The sequence below is a fragment of the Aotus nancymaae genome, unplaced genomic scaffold (assembly GCF_030222135.1).
Source record: "Aotus nancymaae isolate 86718 unplaced genomic scaffold, 86718_ANA_hifiasm-v0.15.2.pri h1tg000006l, whole genome shotgun sequence".
In the NCBI taxonomy this organism is placed as follows: Eukaryota; Metazoa; Chordata; class Mammalia; order Primates; family Aotidae; genus Aotus; species Aotus nancymaae.
The window spans coordinates 85,351,972-85,372,518 of NW_026988417.1; the positions used below are offsets into that span (position 1 = coordinate 85,351,972).

At 32.4% G+C, this 20,547-nt stretch overlaps 1 protein-coding gene across 3 annotated transcripts in view; it reads left to right on the forward strand.

Annotated features, from left to right (window-relative positions):
• The window catches only part of GRID2 (glutamate ionotropic receptor delta type subunit 2), a 1,513,083-nt gene that overhangs the window by 274,693 nt on the left and 1,217,843 nt on the right, over window positions 1-20,547 (forward strand). For 2 of the 3 annotated variants that reach the window (XM_012437707.2, XM_012437708.2), the window contains exon 2: window positions 12,467-12,622. In XM_012437707.2, coding sequence (XP_012293130.1) covers window positions 12,467-12,622 — 156 coding nt within the window. Of the gene's footprint in view, window positions 1-12,466; window positions 12,623-20,547 lie in introns of those variants that run through there. The other variant, XM_064369254.1, reaches the window with a different exon arrangement.

Genomic DNA, 20,547 nt, shown 5'->3' on the forward strand with positions numbered 1-20,547 from the left:
TGGTTTTTTTCTAGTTCTGTGAAGAGGGTCATAGGCAGCATGATGGGGATAGTGTTGAATCTATAAATTACTTTGGGCAGTATGGCCATTTCCACAATATTGATTCTTCCTAACCATGAGCATGGAATGTTTCTCCATCTGTTTGTGTCCCCTCTTATTTCATTGAGCAGTGGTTTGTAGTTCTCCTTGAAGAGGTCCTTTACATCCTTTGTTAGTTGTATTCCTAGGTATTTTGTTCTCTTTGTAGTGATTGTGAATGGCAGTTCATCCTTGATTTTGCTCTGTGTTAGTCTATTATTGGTGTATAGGAATGCTTGTGATTTCTGTACATTGATTTTGTATCCTGAGATTTTGCTGAAGTTGCTTATCAGTTTCAGGAGATTTTGGGCTGAGATGATGGGGTCTTTTAAATATACAATAATGTCATCTGCAGATAGAGACAATTTGACTTCCTCCTTTCCTAATTGAATACCTTTTATTTCTTTTTCTTGCCTGATTGCTCTGACTAGAACTTCTGCATCTTGTAAGTTTGGGAAGAGTTTGAATTTTTGTGCAGTGTTTAAAGTGTTTACTGTCAAACTAGTTCTTTTTGTTCTTGTCATGGCAGAAGTTTGTAATAATAGGATATTGCTTCAATTAGAAGTGTGAAATAGAGAAAGGGACTGTAACACAGCATACAAAGCTCTGGTTGGTTTGCCTGACAGATTCTGTAAGAAAAGATGTAAATGAATTTAAAGAGTTAAACACTGCTGCTTTTATACAAGAAAAAAAAAAAATTCAGCTTTTACCATCTAGTACTCTTTTAAAAACTGCAAAGTATTTCTATTCAAAGAATTGATCTTCGAAATGTTTATTCACTGAACTAGTATAAAAATGCATACGCTATTCTGAGAGGATCTAGGTTCCAACATGAAAAGATGGAAAAACATTCCATGCTCATGGTTAGGAAGAATAAATATTGTGAAAATGGCCATACTGCTCAAAGTAATTTATAGATTCAATGCTATCCTCATCAAACTACATTGACCTTCTTCACAGAACTGGAAAAAAACACCTTAAACTTCATATGGAACTAAAAAAGAGCCTGTATAGCAAAGACAATCCTAAGCAAAAAGGACAAAGCTGGAGGCATCACACTACCTGACTATACTACAAGGCTACAGTAATCAAAACAGCATTATACTGGTACCAAAACAGAGATATAGACCAATGGGACTGAACAGAGACCTCAGACATAATGCCACACATCTACAATGATTTGATCTTTGACAAACCTGACAAAAACAAGCAATGGGGAAAAGAGTCCCTGTTTAATAAATGGTGTTGGGAAAACTGGCTAGCCATGAGCAGAAAGCTGAAACTGGATCCCTTCCTGACACCTTACACTAAAATTAACTCCAGATAGATCAAATATTTAAACATAAGACCTAACACCATAAAAACCCTACAAGAAAACCTAGGCAATACTATTCAGGACATAGACATAGGCAAGGACTTCATGACCAAAAAACCAAAACAATGACAATAAAAGCCAAAATAGACAAATGAGACCTAATTTAATGCAAGAGTTTCTGCAAAGCAAAAGAAACAATCACTAGAGTGAACTGGCAACCAACAGAATGGGAAAAAATTGTTGCAAGATACCCATCTGATAAAGGGCTAATATCCAGAATCTACAAAGAACTAAAACAGATTTACAAGAAAAAAACAAACAAACCCATTCAAAAGTGGGCGAAGGATATGAACAGATGCTTTTCAAAAGAAGACATATATGAGGTCAACAAACATATGAAAAAATGCTCATCCCCACTAGTCATTAGAGAAATGCAAATCAAAACTTCATTGAGATACCATCTCACACCCGTTAGTATGGCAATCATTAAAAAATCTGGAGACAACAGATGCAGGAGAGGATGTGGAGAATTAGGAACACTTTTACACTGTTGGTGGGAGTGTAAATTACTTCAACCATTGTGAAAGACAATGTGGTGATTCCCCAAGGATCTAGCAATAGAAATTCCATTTGACCCAGCAATCCTATTACTGGGTATATACTCAAAGGATTATAAATCATTCTGTTATAAAGACACAAGCACAGGTATGTTCATTGCAGCACTATTTACAATAGCAAAGACTTGGAACCAACCCAAATGCCCATTGATGATAGATTGGACAAGGAAAATGTGGCACATATACACCATGGAATACTATGCAGCCATAAAAAAAGATGAGTTCATGTCCTTTGCAGGGACATGGATGAATCTGGAAGCCATCATTCTCAGCATACTGACACAAGAACAGAAAACCAAACACTGCATGTTTTCACTCATAGGTGGGTGATGAACAATGAGAACACCTGTGCACAGGGAAGGGACCATCACACATGGGGTAGGCAGGTGGGTTGGCGGAATGGGACAGGAGGGACAGCTCAGGACAGGGAGGTTGGGTAGGGATAACACTGGGAGAAATCCCTGATGTAGGCAACAGGGGGATGGAGACAGCCAACCATCATGGCATGTGTGTACCTATGCAACAATCCTGCAAGATGTGCACATGTACCCCGGAGCTTAAAGTACAATAAAAAAATAAAAAAGAAAGAAGTTATTTTAAAGACCAATCTCGTTATGCTCCATGTGGACGACTCAGCAAGCAGCCTACATTTCCTTCTCTCCCACATACTTCTGGAAAACACACAGCAAAGTCAGACATTTCCAGTGATAGTATTATCAGTTTAAATTTGCTATGTGTTTCTGGATAACTATACAGGTTTTCCAAATGAAATGTGAATTCACATGTTATTGGAGAGTAGGGCTACGAAAAAGGCCTTGTGTTAGAATGAAGAATCTCTTTGAATTTGACTTATTTCACACTACAAGCAAATGCCACATTCAAACATAAATCTCTGGAGAATTCCCTGCAGACAGTATTAAAATTTCACTTATTTGTCTATGATTTACCCTTGTCGTTTTAAGTCTCTTGGTCAAAAATATATTGAAGAAAACAGAATTTAAATGTGTCTGAATTATCAAAAATATTTCTGACACTAGGTAAATGTAAATTACAATACACATTCAAGGATTTCTGCATAATCATTTAAAATATCTGCACAAAGTTTTCTCCTTCCACTTATACCTTTCTACATTATATCATAACTAATACACTCTGAGATCTTGACAATATCCTCTTTGTATTTGATTACATATGTTTAAAATAAAAAGGATGCCTACCTATAGAGTAGACAATTATGGTGAGTGGAATGCAAGTTAATATTATAATATACTTTGAACTCTCAGAACGAAGTGCTAAGTAAGCACTAGACATTGGAAAATAATGAGCCAGATAGTTTCTGTACCTGACCACAATTTGAATATTATAGACTTAAGTAAATTAATAAAGGTCCTGAATATTTAAAGTCAATGACTATGGCATTGTCACTCTATTAGGATCATTAGTCACTAAAGTAAAAAAAAAAAAAAAACTCCTTAGAAATTGAAAGTCCAAGATTTGTTCTGAATTCTGCATTTCAAAATATGTCATAGTGTGCATGCTATTGGAACTCACTTAACACCATTCCAATGTAACTGCAAAGATTATTATTTAACCTAAGGTTTATAAATTTATATCAATTTACATCTTTATATACATTAATTAGCCCTAAACACACTTAAATATAAAGTTTGTAAAAAAAAAAAAAAGATAAGATTGATACCTATTTGAGAATTTTAATGTACAATAACATTTTATTATAATTATTATGAAATGACGGGTGTGGTGGCTTATGCCTGTAATCCCAGCACTTTGGGATGCGGAAGTACAGTGATAGTATAGTTCCTCAAGTGAGGAACACTTGAGCCCATAAGTTTGAGATCAGCCCGAGAAACAAAGGGAGACCCCAGTCTCTACATAAAAATAAAAAAATTAGCCAAGCTTGGTGGCATGCCCCTGTATTTCCAACTGGAGCAGAGATAGGAGGATCACTTGAGCCAGGGAGATTGAGACTGCAGTGAGCCATGGTTGCACCACTACAATCCAGCCTGGGTGACAGAGAAAGATTCTGTCTCTCTGTATGTATATTATTATGAAAATACAAATATGCATATTATTTGCTTATCTGGAAATTTGTTTTAATGTACATATTTTCAGCTTTAAGCTCATCGTTTTTTTGAAAGATTGCTGAGGAACTGAGAGCTATGGATTCTGCAGTAATTATTACTAGCTTGGGCCTGGGGATAGTTGCTTAACCTAAGTTTTATTTCCCTCAAAGGGTTTTTATCAGAATGAAATAAAATAATGCCTATGAGCCACTCAGTACAGTGCTTAGTACTAATAAATGTTAATTGCCATTGTTTCTATTATTTCAATTATTATAAACTGGAGAGAAACACAACAGAGCACAATTGTGTCTAATTCAGGATATTTACTAATTGTCATGAATTTGGTATATATCCTGCACCTCCTTTCCAACAATTAGAGTCATTATTTTGGTTTACTTATTCAGTCAGAGTGCTTGTGAAGGGTTAGATAAGATGAACTGAGAAAAATATGCCTCCTGTTAAAAGAATAAGGAGATCTGAAAACCCTATTTCATGCCTGCAAGGATATTAGCATAGGACATATCAGGAAATGTTAGGTTAAGTAAGAGGCTGCTGAAACATTTGTAATACAGAATTAAATCATGGATATCTCAACTTAATTAATGTTTCCTGGGAAGATAATTATATATGTATATATACATGTCCAAATATGTACATTTATTATGTACTCACTTGTAATATGTGTGTGTATGTAACAAATGTACTTATTTGTGCATGTATAATATAAATATATGCACATGTGCATATGTGTATATATTTACATACATATGTACACAATGTCTTTGCCTTCATTGTAATGACATCCCATGAAGTAGTAGCTGATATCTATGCTAAGTAAAGATGTTTATTGTTATCAAATATACTATCTATGCTTAAGATACCAAATGGTATCAAAAATACTAATCTCATTTGGTCATAATGTTGCTAATTTCTCTTACTGCCTAGTAGTTTTGAACATGTTCAGCATTTTTTCTCTTTGAACTGAGGATAACATGAATGGGAAAATGAAATAAAGTGGAAATCTGATTTTCACAATATTTATAATGCCTTTGATTATTTGCCTTCCTTTCAAAATGCGTGCATAATTTCCACTGGCAATAGTAGGAATACCATTTGTAGATGAAAAAAATGGTATAAACTTCTCAATTTGGATATATGCTCACAGTGCAACTAATTTATATGCAAAATGCATTGTCAGAATTAAATTAAAAACCCACTTGTGAATAGTAGCATCCAAAACAGTAAGGATATATGATGATTTAACAATTCTGAATAGCTCTGCAGAACTGTAAATCCTACTTTGACCAATAAATTCCCCAAGGCAGAAAGTTGTACTTTTATCTTTATTTTAACCTCCTAAACTAAAGTTGTTGAAGCTTCTCAGGCAAAGGAATTAAAATTTATGTAAAACTAGTCTTCTGATCAGCATTTTACTACATTTCATCAATTGTATAACCTTTATGGCTTAAAATAAGTGAATTTAATATGCTAATCATTATTATAGTACTATTTATTGAATATATATGTATATGTGTATACACACACATATATGTCATGATGTACTCTATATATAGTTACCATAAAAAATGCTTGAAGTGAAAAATGCATAATATGGCAGACATAGCTCCAAACTTGAAACCAGGAGACCTAACCTAATCTCCAAGATACAAGCTACATTTTGTAACCTTTGACTGTGTCATTTGGGAGAAAACACTTAAAATGTTTGCACTACAATTTATGAAGAATGACAAAGTTTGCATAACCCTCTCTAAAATTCCTTTCAGCTATGATTTTATGAAAACATGATTGCTTCTTTTTATTGTCTATTTATGGCATCTTATTTTCACTATTGTTTGATTCAACATTCACCCAGTATCAAATATTTGGCCACTAAATCATTTGTTAAAGAGCACAGTGGCTTGACTTCGATGTTTTTCTCTGTGTTTAAAAAAGATTGGTTTGATAAATAGATGGATGAATGGGTGGATGCATGAATGCCTGAACATCAAGAGAAAAAGTGAAAGAAAAAAGTTAGGGGGGGAAGAGAGAGAGAGAGAGCACACAAAAGCATCATCTGTGCTGCTACAAAGAAAATGAAAGATTCATTGCATGTAGCACCTTTGCTAACTTTCAATTAAGTTTATTCTTTTTATGATTACCTACCATAAATCATTTATATATGTTAGTCAAAATTAAATGAGTAAAGAGTTTGAACTTGGTGACTAAAAATAAAGATGAGCTATCGTTGATTTTTTTTGCAACTATGAAATCCAATGAAGTCTTTATGTGGAAATGTTATAGAAGTTTTTCTAGATGATATGCTATTGATTGTGCAAGAGGAATGTAGACGTGTTGATGCTTGGTGTTAATATTTAGAGTCTTTTGTTTTAAAAACAACTTGATAAGTTGGTTATAAAATATGTATATCTCCCAATAATTCTAGTCACTGTGGAAAATTTCTTCAAGATATATCAAAATTTTTCTCAATATTTTTAGAGGAAATTATGTGCAAGATGAACTTATTTTTTCTCTACTGTCTTCGCAGGTAAATAATGTTTACTCCACTTGCCTCTTAAATTTATAAGACACAACATTTTGAATATTCATACTAAAATACAAGTTTTTAGTGTGATTACTAATTACCTTGTGTATGATTATTACCTTGCTGACTAATTTGGGTCTTCTGGAATCATGATAATGCCTGTGACAATAAATTAACATGCAAGTACATTTTCAAGTCTACTTTTGTTTTAATTTAGATTTAAGTATAACTTACATTTTATCCATACATCTAAATTTAGATATCTCTTTTTACAAGGTTATACCTAACTTAATGTTAAAAAAAAGTTTAATCAGTGTTTCTTGAGTGTCTAAAATATTCAAGCTCTTTTATAGGCAACACAAGTATAAAATAGTTTCTACAGAGCCCAAAGCCCCAGCTAAAAAAAAAAAGAAATAATTTCAATGGGCTAGGCAATTATATTTTGCTAACGTGATAAGGAATGCCTCTATGGTAGAAGAAAAACCAAAAATAAAGCCATGAAGGAGAAAAATCTTCGAATGTTTGGAGAGTTGTTGAGTCAGTTAGGTTAGCGATCTTATAAATATTTTACTTAGCAGGCATATTTCTGAATGTGTTTTTGAGTGAAATGATTTTATAGTCTGACTTATATTTGACTTATTTCAAGCAAAAAAAAATCTACATATACACATGTATACACATACATCAAGCATTTATCTATTAGGTTTTTTTTTTCTTTTTTGAGATGGAGTCTCACTCTGTTGCCCATGCTGAAGTGCAGTGTCAGGATCTCCCACTCACTGCAACCTCCACCTCCCAGTTTAAAGCGATTCTCCTGCCTCACCCTCCTGAGTAGCAGGGATTGCAAGCTCACTCCACCACATCTGACTAGATTTTGTATTTTTAGTAGAGATGGGGTTTCACCGTGTTGGTCAGGGTGGTCTGGATCTCCTGACCTTGTGGTCCGCCTGCCTCAGCCTCCCAAAGTGCTAGGATTACAGACATGAACCACCTCACCCGACCATCTATTAGGGTTAAAGAAGAAATTTGGATTGATATTTTAAAAATTGATAAGTAAGTATATGTATTGTGGGAATACTTACATACATTTTAGAAACATAATTATGTCTTTTAAACAAAAGTACTGTAGCTTGTCAGTTAGCTGTTTTATAACTTTCAATTGTACAATAATTTATGAATTTCCAAAGGGCATACCTGCATTAACACTTTTACACATGACACCACACAATGAAAATTTAAGACATTAGCATTGATTTAATATTACTATAAATTGTGATTCATTTGACAATTGTATTTTTGTAAAACTTTGTCTAAATTTGGTATTTTTTCATATATATGCCAATTTGTCTATTAATCCATCACAATTGTATTCAGTAGTGTTACATATAGTACAAACTCATTAACATTAGTATCTTTTCTAAGATATAAGGAGACATGTAAACATGCTATAGTTGTCATTAAAAAAAATATATATATATACTCACACTTGCATATCATTATCTTTGTTTAAGGATTAGATAAAGCCTTTATTTCTCCCCCCATAAAAGAAACAAAATATCAACCTTTAGTGATGGAAATAACTAATTAAAAATTTCTGTAATATGAATATTTAGGAGATGCTCCTTTCCTGATTTATTAATTGGTTATTCTTTCCTTCAGTTTGGCCAGCAAGAAGTGTATAGTATTGATGAAATGCTGTGTGAGTGTGTCTGTGTGTGTGTGTATCAGTGGTGGAATAATTATTTCATCTTGACAGGTCTAATCTTCTTTCCCCATCAAGTTTATAAAATAAAACTGACTGAAAACATGTTAGTAAAAATACCTGGGAAGGGACTGGATGCTTTGACATCATGTTAACTACATAGTTATGAATGCTACATTTGAGCAACTATATAGTTAACAAAGTAGATATAGTATCTATTATATTGGATTACCTAGACTGTTAATATTTGTGTATTAACACAAATAATAAAGAGCTGACATTGCTGTGACGATTGGAAGTGGGTGAAATTAGAAAGGCATTTCTGTTCCAAGATCCTTCCTGTGGAACTAATCACGTTGTTTTCAGAATGCTTGTGTTGAAGACAAAATACTGCATGCACTCCTTTAGTACAAAGTCAGTTTTTAAGATGAGATTTTTATAGCTGAAAAGAAAAGTAAATAAATAACTGGGATTTGAAATGTTGGATAAGATTTTCTACTTTTTGAGTACACTGTTTGCAGTAAGATGAACTGTTTCTTCTGTGTATTTCCTTGCTATTTGCAGAAAGATGAACTGTTTCTTTTATGAATTTTTTCACTATATCTTAATTCTGCTAAGGATTGACGAATATGCTATCATTTCTGCAGGTTTCTGCTGTTTATTAACCCAGGTTTAATGTTTAAGGCAATATTAAGTGTTCTGTCATGTAATAGCAAAATGCTTCCATCAAAAATGTATTACCAATACAGCAGAAGTCAATAACATCACCTGCTGTAAAACAAGGTTGATTAGAAGCTCTTTTTTAAAGACTCGTTTAGAATCCGTGACAAGTTGAAACATCTTTGTATAAACACACATTACTTCTTTGTGAATAGACATTTAGATTATCTGATTTAAAATGAGTTGGTTATTTCAGCTTCAATTATAAAAACTTTATATCATATTTCCTAACAAACTATTAAAGAAATTGGTATATCTAAACCTGATAGTATTAAATTTAAATGTAATGATTAATCTAGATCTACATAAGGATTATCACATATTAAAATAATTCTTATGAAACCTGCTTAAATTAGCAAGATAAGTCAAACATTTATTGTCTAAATATTTTTACAAGAGCTTAGATTCAGAAGTATTATCTGGCCCAGAAAAGACAGCTTAAGTAAAAAATAAAGTCTGTAATATATATTTGATTATGTTAATAAAATATTAATATTCTGGTTAAATACCTAATAACATAATTAGGAAGTACTCGATTTATATGTCAATTTTAAAAATTCTTCATTCTTTTCTCTCATGTTCCCAGCCATGGGCAGATATTCAAAATGTACAGGAAACGGAAAACAATGGTTTGAGGAGACTGATATAATCTATGGCAATATAAAAGAGCAGTGATGGCTGGGCATGGTGGCTCACTCCTGTAATCCCAGCACTTTTGGAGGCCGAGGAGGGTGTATCACCTGAGGTCAGGAGTTTGCCAGCCTGGTCAACATGGTGAAACCCAATCTCTACTAAAAATACTAAAGAATTAGCTGAGCGTGGTGGCATGAGCCTGTATTCTCAGCTACTCGGGAGGCTGAGGCAGTGGAGGCCTGAGAAGTGGAGGTTTCAGTGAGCTGAGATCGCGCCACTGCACTTCAGCCTTGGCGACAGAGGGAGACTGTCTCAAAAACAAACAAACAAAGCAGCGATAAGATAAAGCCAGCTTCACACAGCCTCTTAGACACTCCAGCTTCCCTAGCAAAAATTAACCATCATCTTTCTATAGTGAAGCCATCTCAAGGTATAGAGATTTAAGGGTAACCTGCCACACTTGTCAGCACCTGTCACAGTTTCACCCATTTTTTTAAAAAAAAAATGTTGATGCTAATAATATACAATTAATATCCTGATCTGTCTTTCACTAGAAGGCTTGAGGCTTCAGTCACAAATGTATAAAGTCAGTAAAACTGGCCAATATTAAGTGACTGCTTCTATACATACATTTGTGTATATGTGTAAATAATACATATTTTATATATATACAAGTTTGTGTATGAATAGTCTGTTTTTGTATTTTTATATGTGTATATAATACCTGTATTTTTCTTATAGAGATAAAAGTTATTTTTATATACACACAATTTTATTTTCATAATCACACAATAAAATGAATAGGCAAGAAATGTACATTATGTGTATATGGATATAGATATATATGTGTATAGGTATATATAGTCATTCCTTAATTATGTTATTTTTCTTGGAGACTATGTCTTTTGTCAAGAGGGATTTTATTCAGTTCATCCAAAAAGACTACACAAAGAAGTCGTTTAGGGCAAAAAAGTCCATTGCCCTAAATGTTTATAATTGCAAGTCAAACAATTTAAAAATGTGTGCCTGCTTAGAACTAGAAGAACTCCAATAATACAAATAAAACTGCTTGGCCAGATGGGAAAGAGTACCTCAGATTTGCAATAAAGTCAGGATCCCCTATTCCATTCTTCATAGGTACAATCCTAGAAAAGTGTATCATACAATGAGTTAGAGCAAAAACATTGGAGTCAAGGAGGCCAGGGCACTGGCTCTTGTTGTATACTACTAGATACATACGCAATTATAAAATTAGGATTAAGTGCAAAATTATTGTGGTTAATCCTAAGTTTATAATTGTGTATGTATCTAGCAGTATATATTTCATAAATACATTTAAGGGTTAAATGAGATACTCTTTTATGAAAAATTAATAGAAAATGTTAAGCACTGTTTGAATTACAGCATTTATTAACTTGTTTTATCATATATATTTGAGCTATAGAACTTAATGTTTTTATATTATATACATAGTGAAGTGATTACTATAGTCAAGCAAGTTTACAAATCCATCAGTTACCTTTGTGTGTGTGTGTGTGTGTGTGTGTGTTAGAGAAACTAAAATCTACTCTCATCAATTTTTCAGGATACAATACTATTTATCATAGCTTTCATGCTAGATATTAAATCTATAGATTCATTAGTTCTACATAGTTGCAAGTTTATAATCTTTGGCTTACTTCTACCCATTTTTGTACACTTCCATCCCTAGTAACCACTGTTATACTCTCTGTTTCTATGAGTTTGAATTTTTAGATACTACATGTAAGTGAGATTGTGAAGCATTTTTTTTCTGTCTGCTTTTTTCATTTACTGTAATGTCCCCAAGTTCATCCATGTTGTAAATTATAGTATTAAAAGAAAACACAGGCATTTGTTGAGAATTTACTATTTAGTGACCACAATTTACAGATTGCATGGATAATATCATTTACACACAATAATTCCTAACAATAGATATTATTATTAGATGTTGCAGAAAACAAATGTGAAGTTTAGAATTTGAGCATGTTGCTCAAGGTCACATACTTAACAAGGGACAGAGTCAGTATTTAAAATCAGTTAGCTCTTAGAATTGATGTGCTTACCCAATATGCTGTTAACAACCAAATACTCAATAAAAGTTAGCAGAGTGTTTATTATCATCATTATTACATGTGGATAAAGAAAATGCATAATCCATTAGGACTTACTTTAGTTCCTTGAGAAATATTTCTCCATTCCCTCTGCACAAAGATTTTAATGTATTTACGTTTTCTATAAACATTATTGACTTTACTACAATAAAAGATAACGAAACTCTTGTTCAAACAAAGGGAAGGAAGATAGGAAATGAAAAATAAATTAAGATCACAAGAAGGGTTTGAGTCCTATATACTCTATGAACGGATCTCAGGAAGTTTTCTGAGCCTATTTCCTTTTATTCAGAAAATAAATCTTCCAGCTATGAATTTCTTAAAGATCTCATGATATAAGACATACATTGTATTAGATACTTTGTCATGCAGAAGCTTTTTATAACTATTATACTGTCTTCCCCATGATCTTCCTGCAATAACACTTTGAGGTACTATTTATCATTCCATTTGGAAGAAGTAACCATATTCCTTCTCAGCTATTACATTGCTTCCAGTACAATTTGTTTCATTAGTAAGTAAAGTGTATGCTTTAAGTGAAAGTATGTTTTTTAAATACATAAGTCTCCTTGTCATATTTCCAGAGGGCATGACAGAATATTTACGTTATTATTTAATGGCAAAACTCACTTCTTTCTAGGAGCAATTTTTGATGAATCTGCCAAAAAGGATGATGAGGTGTTTCGCACAGCAGTCGGTGACCTTAACCAGAATGAGGAGATCTTACAGACTGAGAAAATCACATTTTCAGTGACGTTTGTTGATGGCAACAACCCTTTTCAAGCAGTTCAAGAAGGTAAGGTCATCAGTAGTCCACTATTAATTAATTTATTTTTTGTTCAATTTAAATGGCAATGAAATTATCTTTGATGAAACCTATTAAACACGCATATCATTTTTGTATCTTTGTTGTAAATAGGGCATTATTTTCCTTGGAGATCACTGTTTCATAGATGTTAATCTTGTATTCCAGTTTTGAAAGGGCAGAGTGTGGAAAGTTATTATATTAATTGAAATATAATATGAAATGTACAATTATTTACATGTAAAAGATTTGCAACATTTTTATGACTTCAGTGTAAATGAAACATTTTTAAAAAATACTATTTTCTACCACAATGTTTACTTTGGAATTCTCTGAGATAACTGCCACCTTGGGTGTTGTTATAACTTGTGATGACATTTCAGGTGTACTCATGACAAATGTATTGCTGCAAGAAAAACCCTTGGACACTACATACAAATCAAACATTTTGCACTAAGACTCTAACATACTGACCTATGCTATAAATTTTTGCGCTTTACAAGGCACCAAATATTAAAGTGCTTTCCTCCTTTTTCTCTGTAAATTTGAGTAAGTTAAAATTTTTCATTGGTACAGAGTAATACAAATACTAATTACTATTAACATATTGGAATCATCATTCCAATTAATGAAGGTTTTGATTGAAAGATCTTATGCAAATGGAATTTTCTGTCTGATTGCATTAATATGATAAAATATTTAGCCTCTTGATCCAGAAATCACTCATTTTACATGAGACTATTTGTTGTTAATTGGGATGGTCTGAATGTTTGTGTCCCCTCCTACCCCCTGCATATGTTGAAACTTAATTCCCATTCTGGTGGTATTAAGAGGTGGGGCCTTCAGAAGATCATTAGGTCATGAGGGCTCTGTCCTCATGGATAGGATTAGTACCCTTATAAAACAGGCACAAGGGAGCTTGCCTGACCCTTCTGCCATTCAAGGACTCAGCAAGAAGGCACCGTCTGTGAAGTAGAAAAAAAGCTCTCACAGGGCACCAAATCTGCTGGGCCCTTGATCTTGGATTTTCCAGTCTCCAGAACTGTGAGCAATATATTTCTGTTATGTATAAATTACTTAGCCTGAGGTGTTTTGATATAGCAGCCTAAACTAAGACACTAGTCTACCTTATTTTTATTGTGATAATGTATTTAAACTGAAGATAATAAATGCAAAATTAATTTAGTCAAATAAAACATTTGCTTCATTAAAAATTTAAGTAGGATTTGGCAGAAGAAAAGGCAGCTACTATATTAACTGTAGCAAAGTTCGGCAGGAATTTTTTTTTTTAATACAAACATTGAAACAGTAAGGAAAATAAAAGTGTCTGAGAAAGTGTACTTTTCATTTACTATTTTATCTGTTTGATGTGCAGGTAACCTTTATTGAAACATATTTTCAATCAATAGCACTGGCTACTTTTGAAACTTATTTGTGTTTACTTCTGTTAGTTAGAAAATAGATATATGATTGGTGGTCTAGAAGTTTTCTCCTTGCTAATGGAATGGAGTAAAATATCATTTTTTTTTTAATGAACAGAACTGTTTTAAGTAAGAGCTGGCTTTACCAAGAATAGGATGTTTATAATAATAAGATAAAATTTTCATTTTTAATAACATTAATGAAAAATTCAGATTGAAATAAACATCCAGTTATTTACATTTTAAAATCAGAATCATTCTGACAATTAAGGATTTAAATACTGGAAATGTTAATAAATTTTCTATGGAAATATTTAAAAGCTGTTAACATTAGGGTTAGAAATAATAGAAGGATCTGGAAAAAATTAAGTAGAATTTGAAGAAGATACCAAATAATTTAAAAAATATATTCAGTATTTTTCTTCCTCAACTCTTATTTATAAGGACAAGAATGTGAGCAGAAAAAACGTGAGGACTGAATTATCTATCTTCTGAGTAATTACATATTAATAATTGTGAATTAACTTCAAAGACTTGCTAAACTACCCATGCTTTTTAAAAACTGACCTTACTAAAACAGTAGTAACAAAAAAATGAAATGAAGACAACACAATGGTGAGAAACGTGAATTATGAAGTCAGAAAAAAAAAAGTCCTTCACACCTTTATTAAAGACTACAATTTGAATAGTTCTGATAGTTTTTTAAATACATCTTTTGTTTTTCGTTTTAACATTGCTCTCTTTAATCTGCTATCAGCTAAAATCTGAAAACAAAAATATCTTGCAATAGTGACGTGATGGCCCTGAAAGCTAATTGATAGAGGTAATAAGGTTCCCAGATAGAGACCACTAGATATTTGTCAGGAAAATGAAAGAGCTGGACAGTTTACCTGATGGTTTCTGATACCTACACGATGTTCTCCACCAGTTATTTTGATGGTCAGCTTTAGGTAATAAACCTGAAATAAGTTCCAGGAAGCTTTCAGAATAATTTGTTTTCCGATTTAATATCAAGAAGGGTTTCACTTAGTGTTAGAAGTAAAAACAGTTATTTGTGGAAGCTTTTTTGTTTTTATTATTTTGGAAAATAGTGGTTTGAAAAAATAAGAGAAAATATTCAATTGAAAGAGAATAAACAACCAACTCAGAAGTACTGTTTTCTTCAATGTTTTCAGGAAGTAATTTAGGAGAAAACCTCAACTGTGCCATCAAAGATAGTCAACTTTCTCTCACATTTTTCACTATTACATGTTTACTGTAATACTGTGAGAACTTTTAATGAGAGGGTCTAACATCAACTTGACAGTTTTCATTTTTTTTACATTCTAAAGAAGGACAAAAGATTCAATGATACAATTATACCTGATTGATTACATATTAGCACTCCTAATGAACTTATAGAAAAACTCATGGTTTTGCTCCTTCTTTCTGTTTATTTGAATTTGAAAGTCTCATTCTTGAACAAATAGCATAATCAAACATAAACATATTTAGTAGTAATAACAAATGATAATAGGGATCACTCATAGGTTAGGTAAGTAAAATTGAGCCTGAAAGCCTCAATTTATTTTATTGTTAGAATTTCCTCTAATCAGCCACACTTAAGAGCTGATTTTTTATATTGAAAATCAAAATTTCTTTTAATTGTATCTTTCTACTGTCATCACTTAATAAGAGAGGAATTCAGTGACAAGCAGCCTATATAATCCATACATGGTCATAAAGAGTAATGGTATTTTTGAAATCTTCCTTTGTAGCTTTGGCTACAGTACATTTTTGGATAGCAATTAATCTTTTAGAAAATGAGTTTCTAGGCAGATACCTCAGTTATAACACGGGGTTAACATTCCATTCTCTGGAGAGCCATGACTGTATCTATTAATTTCTCAGTATTTGATAACATCAATTTCAGACCTTTTAAATAAATGAATAATAGAAAAACAATTCTGTTTTCACAAACGTTATCTGGAAATAAATTTTTCAGATTATTCTTTTTTCAGATTATTCTTTTTCCCTTTCTTATGAATATATTTGTTGATAAGCTATTCTTCATCTTTTGTGTATTGAACTGTGGGATATTAACCAAGGGTAAATATATTTTCAAACTTTAACTCAGGAGGTTTTATTGACAATGGTTTTCTTTTGGATAAGCTATTTTGTTATCTAGGATGTAGCATTCTCTTTAAAAAGATAAAAAAGAAAAAAGAAAGTTACATGGGTTGTTTTTAAAAACCTTGAGAATTATAGGAGTGGAAAGTTATATAAATCTGGTTGAATATTTTCACAACTTAGATGAAATAATTGAGACCCAGAGAGGTTAAGTAATTCTCCCAAGTTCTCCTATGGTTACTAGGCATGTGTGTAGCAGAAAAAGAACTGAACCAAGAATTCCTTCACATCACTAGTTGAGTATTTTTCTCGCTGTATCTAATAACTATACCTATCCATGCATATATACACACACATGAGTTAGCACAATGTATTATAGGACTTCAATAAGTACTGTAAGGATTGAAAAAAGCAGCAGATTTGTGTTCTGATATTTATTTGCTATTTATTATTTATGTTAAAGGCATGGAATAGTAGGAAAATTTCAATCTAGGTTGTGAAGAACAGTTAAAATATATAAATCAATCTTTTTCTTTTGACCTTGGTTTTCCTCATCTGTAAAAAAATGATGAAATCTGAACATAATGTATTTTAAGGTCACTTTCATCTCTATGGTTTTATGACCTTTAAGAACACAGTTCTAGAATTATAACCTTATAGAAATGATCATTATTTAGTGTCCCTTTACAGAAGATTTCACGTTGCTGAAATTGCCTCCGAGTTTTTCTTTGACTTAAAAATAGATTAAACAGCTATGGGGCACCCACTGTTTGTTCTGCCACTTCATTCAACTATTCATCACAACCCACAGAACTCATTACTACCACTAGAATCATCCGAAGGGTTTTTTGCTGATTCCCTTAATCTGAATGAAAGTAGCTGTTACTCTTTTTATTCATAGGTTACTCTTGTTATTTTTGTCTTATAGGTTTCTTCTTCTGTGGCATCTATGAGCAATATGTAGCATAGACATACAAATGTTTGGTGTGAAAAACACTGCTGTCATTTCTGAAATCAGTACTCATTGTTTATACTGTTAGCTCTTAGCTGAGATAAATAGAAGATGGGCCATGAAAGGTGGAAATACATAAGAAAATAAAGTCAGGAAAAGTAAGGGTAGTATATTTGTAGAAATTCTCAAGTCAAAAGGTAAATAAAGAAGTATGAATACATATATAATTCTTACATGTATTTGATGTGTCAAGAAGGAAGTGAAGCATCATTCTTTGATATTTAAAGGCAAGATTCAGCTAAACTATTCTGAATTAATTGCACTTATTAGAAAAATGCCTATGCTGCATAGTGAATATAAAAGCAGAATTATGCTATAAAGTCACAAATAATTCTATTTGAATGACAACGTATTAACTATAATAATTATTTTTTCTTTATGTATTGTAAAACATAAACAGTATCATTATAATTAACACCAGGTTTTTGAAAAAATGTGCAGTGCTTTTTGAAATATAAAAATTTGAATCAATATATCAAAGTACAATTCAGAGAAGCAAACTCTTATTGTAATGTGCAGTAATGGTATTCATTAAAGTTAAGCTGTTGTGATGCTGGAAATATGAACACAAAATAAATGTTATTTTAAATACAAAAAACAGTTGTAGTTAAGAGAGAGCATCTTCCAAGTTTCAGTCTGGTCCACCTTAAGATTACTTCTTTGCATATCTCAACACCAGTGTCGATTATACATTGGTCTTGTAAAGGGTAAATATTTTACTTTCAAAAAAATAACAATCTCAATTGGATCTGCCTCATATATCTACCAAAAGAAAATCATTGCCAGTATATGATTATGCTTGTAAAACAATGCAATTGCATTCATTTTTAGTCTGTGTTACCAATCTCATTTCTTTATAGTTATATCTAAAATACATACATATTCATTTCATGTATAAAAATGGGATGGTAGGAAATTAGCACAGCCAGAAAAAGTGTAAGGAAATATAATTAGGAAAAAGGACATCTCCAACACATTACCATCCATGGTGAATATTTCTGGTGTCATTGATTAAGTCTACATAGTCTAGTTCAAAAAAAAAATGTAAATAGAATGATTTATGTGGTTGCACTATTTGACACTTTATTCCAGGGCTTAGCTTCATTTATATGTCCCCTGCTTTAACAGGACTTTTTTACTGTGATAAATCTACTAATTTCAAGATTCTTACACTGGATTCTGAAACTTTCCGAGCACAGTATACAGTGTGTGTAGCTCAACAGCTTGTGTTTCCTAGACCAATTTTTGATAAATTCAATTCCAGTTTATTTTCTGAATTGCCTGAAAATAAACTAAACTTGAGAATTGTTGTCTGCAGGGGCTGAGAAACAAAACTAGGAGATCATGTAGGTATAATTATATTCATTCATTCATTTGTTCATTGTTCATTGTTTTCATTCCTACTTTCCTTTCCACAACAAAGTCATGGTTGTACTTTGGGTCCCAATGTCTATCCTCAATGCTCTGTGTAACTCTGGACCATCCACATGTGTGAGTTAGTGAAAGGAGCAAATCATGCTGTTGAACGGGCATCTCCAAACATCTGCACATCAGGAGGGATACTGGATGTCTATTCAGTGACTAAACCACCTGTTTTCCTCCATGACTCTAAGATACTAGCTTGGTCATTTCCCCAGCAATCTCCTGTGAAAGCCTGTATTACTTTTTCTTCTTGCTTGTCAAATTTTAAAGACTGGGCCACAAGATCGGGAATTAGAATCTACCTAATGTGTGACCTTTAGTGTCCATCATCAATCTAGCATTGAAATACAAATAAATTCTATGCTTGTTAGATACAACACCAACATGCATTAAAAAAAAAAAAAAAGCGAGCTCACAGAAACCTTTTCCACTGGAGAATTTCCCATTAAGAGCAATTAAATATATATATCTATTTATATTCTAAATATATATATGTATTCTATATATATATATATATATATTTAGAACCTAATTTTGAGATTATTCAGTCAAATTAATTTATTCAAGTACTTATTAAATGCCTAGTACTTCCAAGATTGGGCCAACTACAATGGGAGATAGCAACAACAAAAAAATAATAAAACAAAATAAAGAACACAGCATATAACTACAGGAATAAATATGTATTTGAGGAAGGCTGTGGATTTTAAAAAATGAAAAAGCATGCTGTTTCCTTCTACCTTTAACTTGGGGTTTAATTGTGGTAATAATAGCAAGGAACAAGATGGCCTAGCTTTTTAAAATACCCTTTCTAGGAAAGAGGTATTTTCTTTCTTAAAGAAATTTATTACTTTACCTTTAAACAAAATATTAATGAAGATACAAATTGCATAGTCTAATCTTTTTTCCTGTTATTTGTTGTTTTACTGCTGTATTTGTACGTCTTTCCCTTATCTCATTCAGTATGATACTCTTGAAGTAACAGATCTCTACTATAGTGAATAGATTGAAATTCAGATATTTATAGACCTCTACATCACAATTTTATAGCCTTTGTGCTTCGAGGACTTTTACCTCACTATCTACAGTTGTAAGCTGTTGTGTGAGTTACCTCATAAAATATATATTTTAGCACTTTGTGCTGCTCTAGATTTTTTTTTTTATTTGGAAGAGTCTTTAGCAGCATTCTATGAAAGCTGTGTTTAAAGGAAGTAAAGATTAGTTCTTGTGTTGTCTGTGCTATTTCTTCTACCAATTCTTTTCTCCTAATAATAGCACATCACTTTCTTGTATTCTTCTTCTATGTCTGTATGTATGGTGCATGAAGATGGTAACACAATTCACTTTTAATCAGTATTTTATGATACTGACTCGGTAAATGAATAACTGTATGTTAAAGTAACTCTGAATAGGGGGTTTATTTGATTAAAAACCATATTTACCTACACTCTGAAGTTGTAATAAGAGATCATTATGTAGTCAGAAAAACTTTAAGTTCATGTCTAGAAACCAATGATGATGTCAGTATATTTGGAATTTTCTTTTTTATTTTTATTTTTATTTTTTATTTATTTTCTTATTGCATTTTAGGTTTTGGGGTACATGTGAAAAACATGCAAGGTTGTTGCATAGGTGCATACGTGGCAGTATGATTAGCTGCCTCCCTCCCCTTCACCTATATCTGGCATTTTTTCCCATGCTATCCCTCCCCAACTCCCCACCCCCCCACTGTCCCCCCTCCCCCCCAACAGACCCCCGTGTATAGGGCTCCCCTCCCTGTGTCCATGTGTTCTCCTTGTTCAACACCCACCTATGAGTGAGAAAATGTGGTGTTTGATTTTGTGTTCTTGTGTCAGTTTGCTGAGAATGATGTTTTCCAGATTCATCCATGTCCCTACAAAGGACGTGAACTCCTCGTTTTTAATGGCTGCATAATATTCCATGGTGTATAT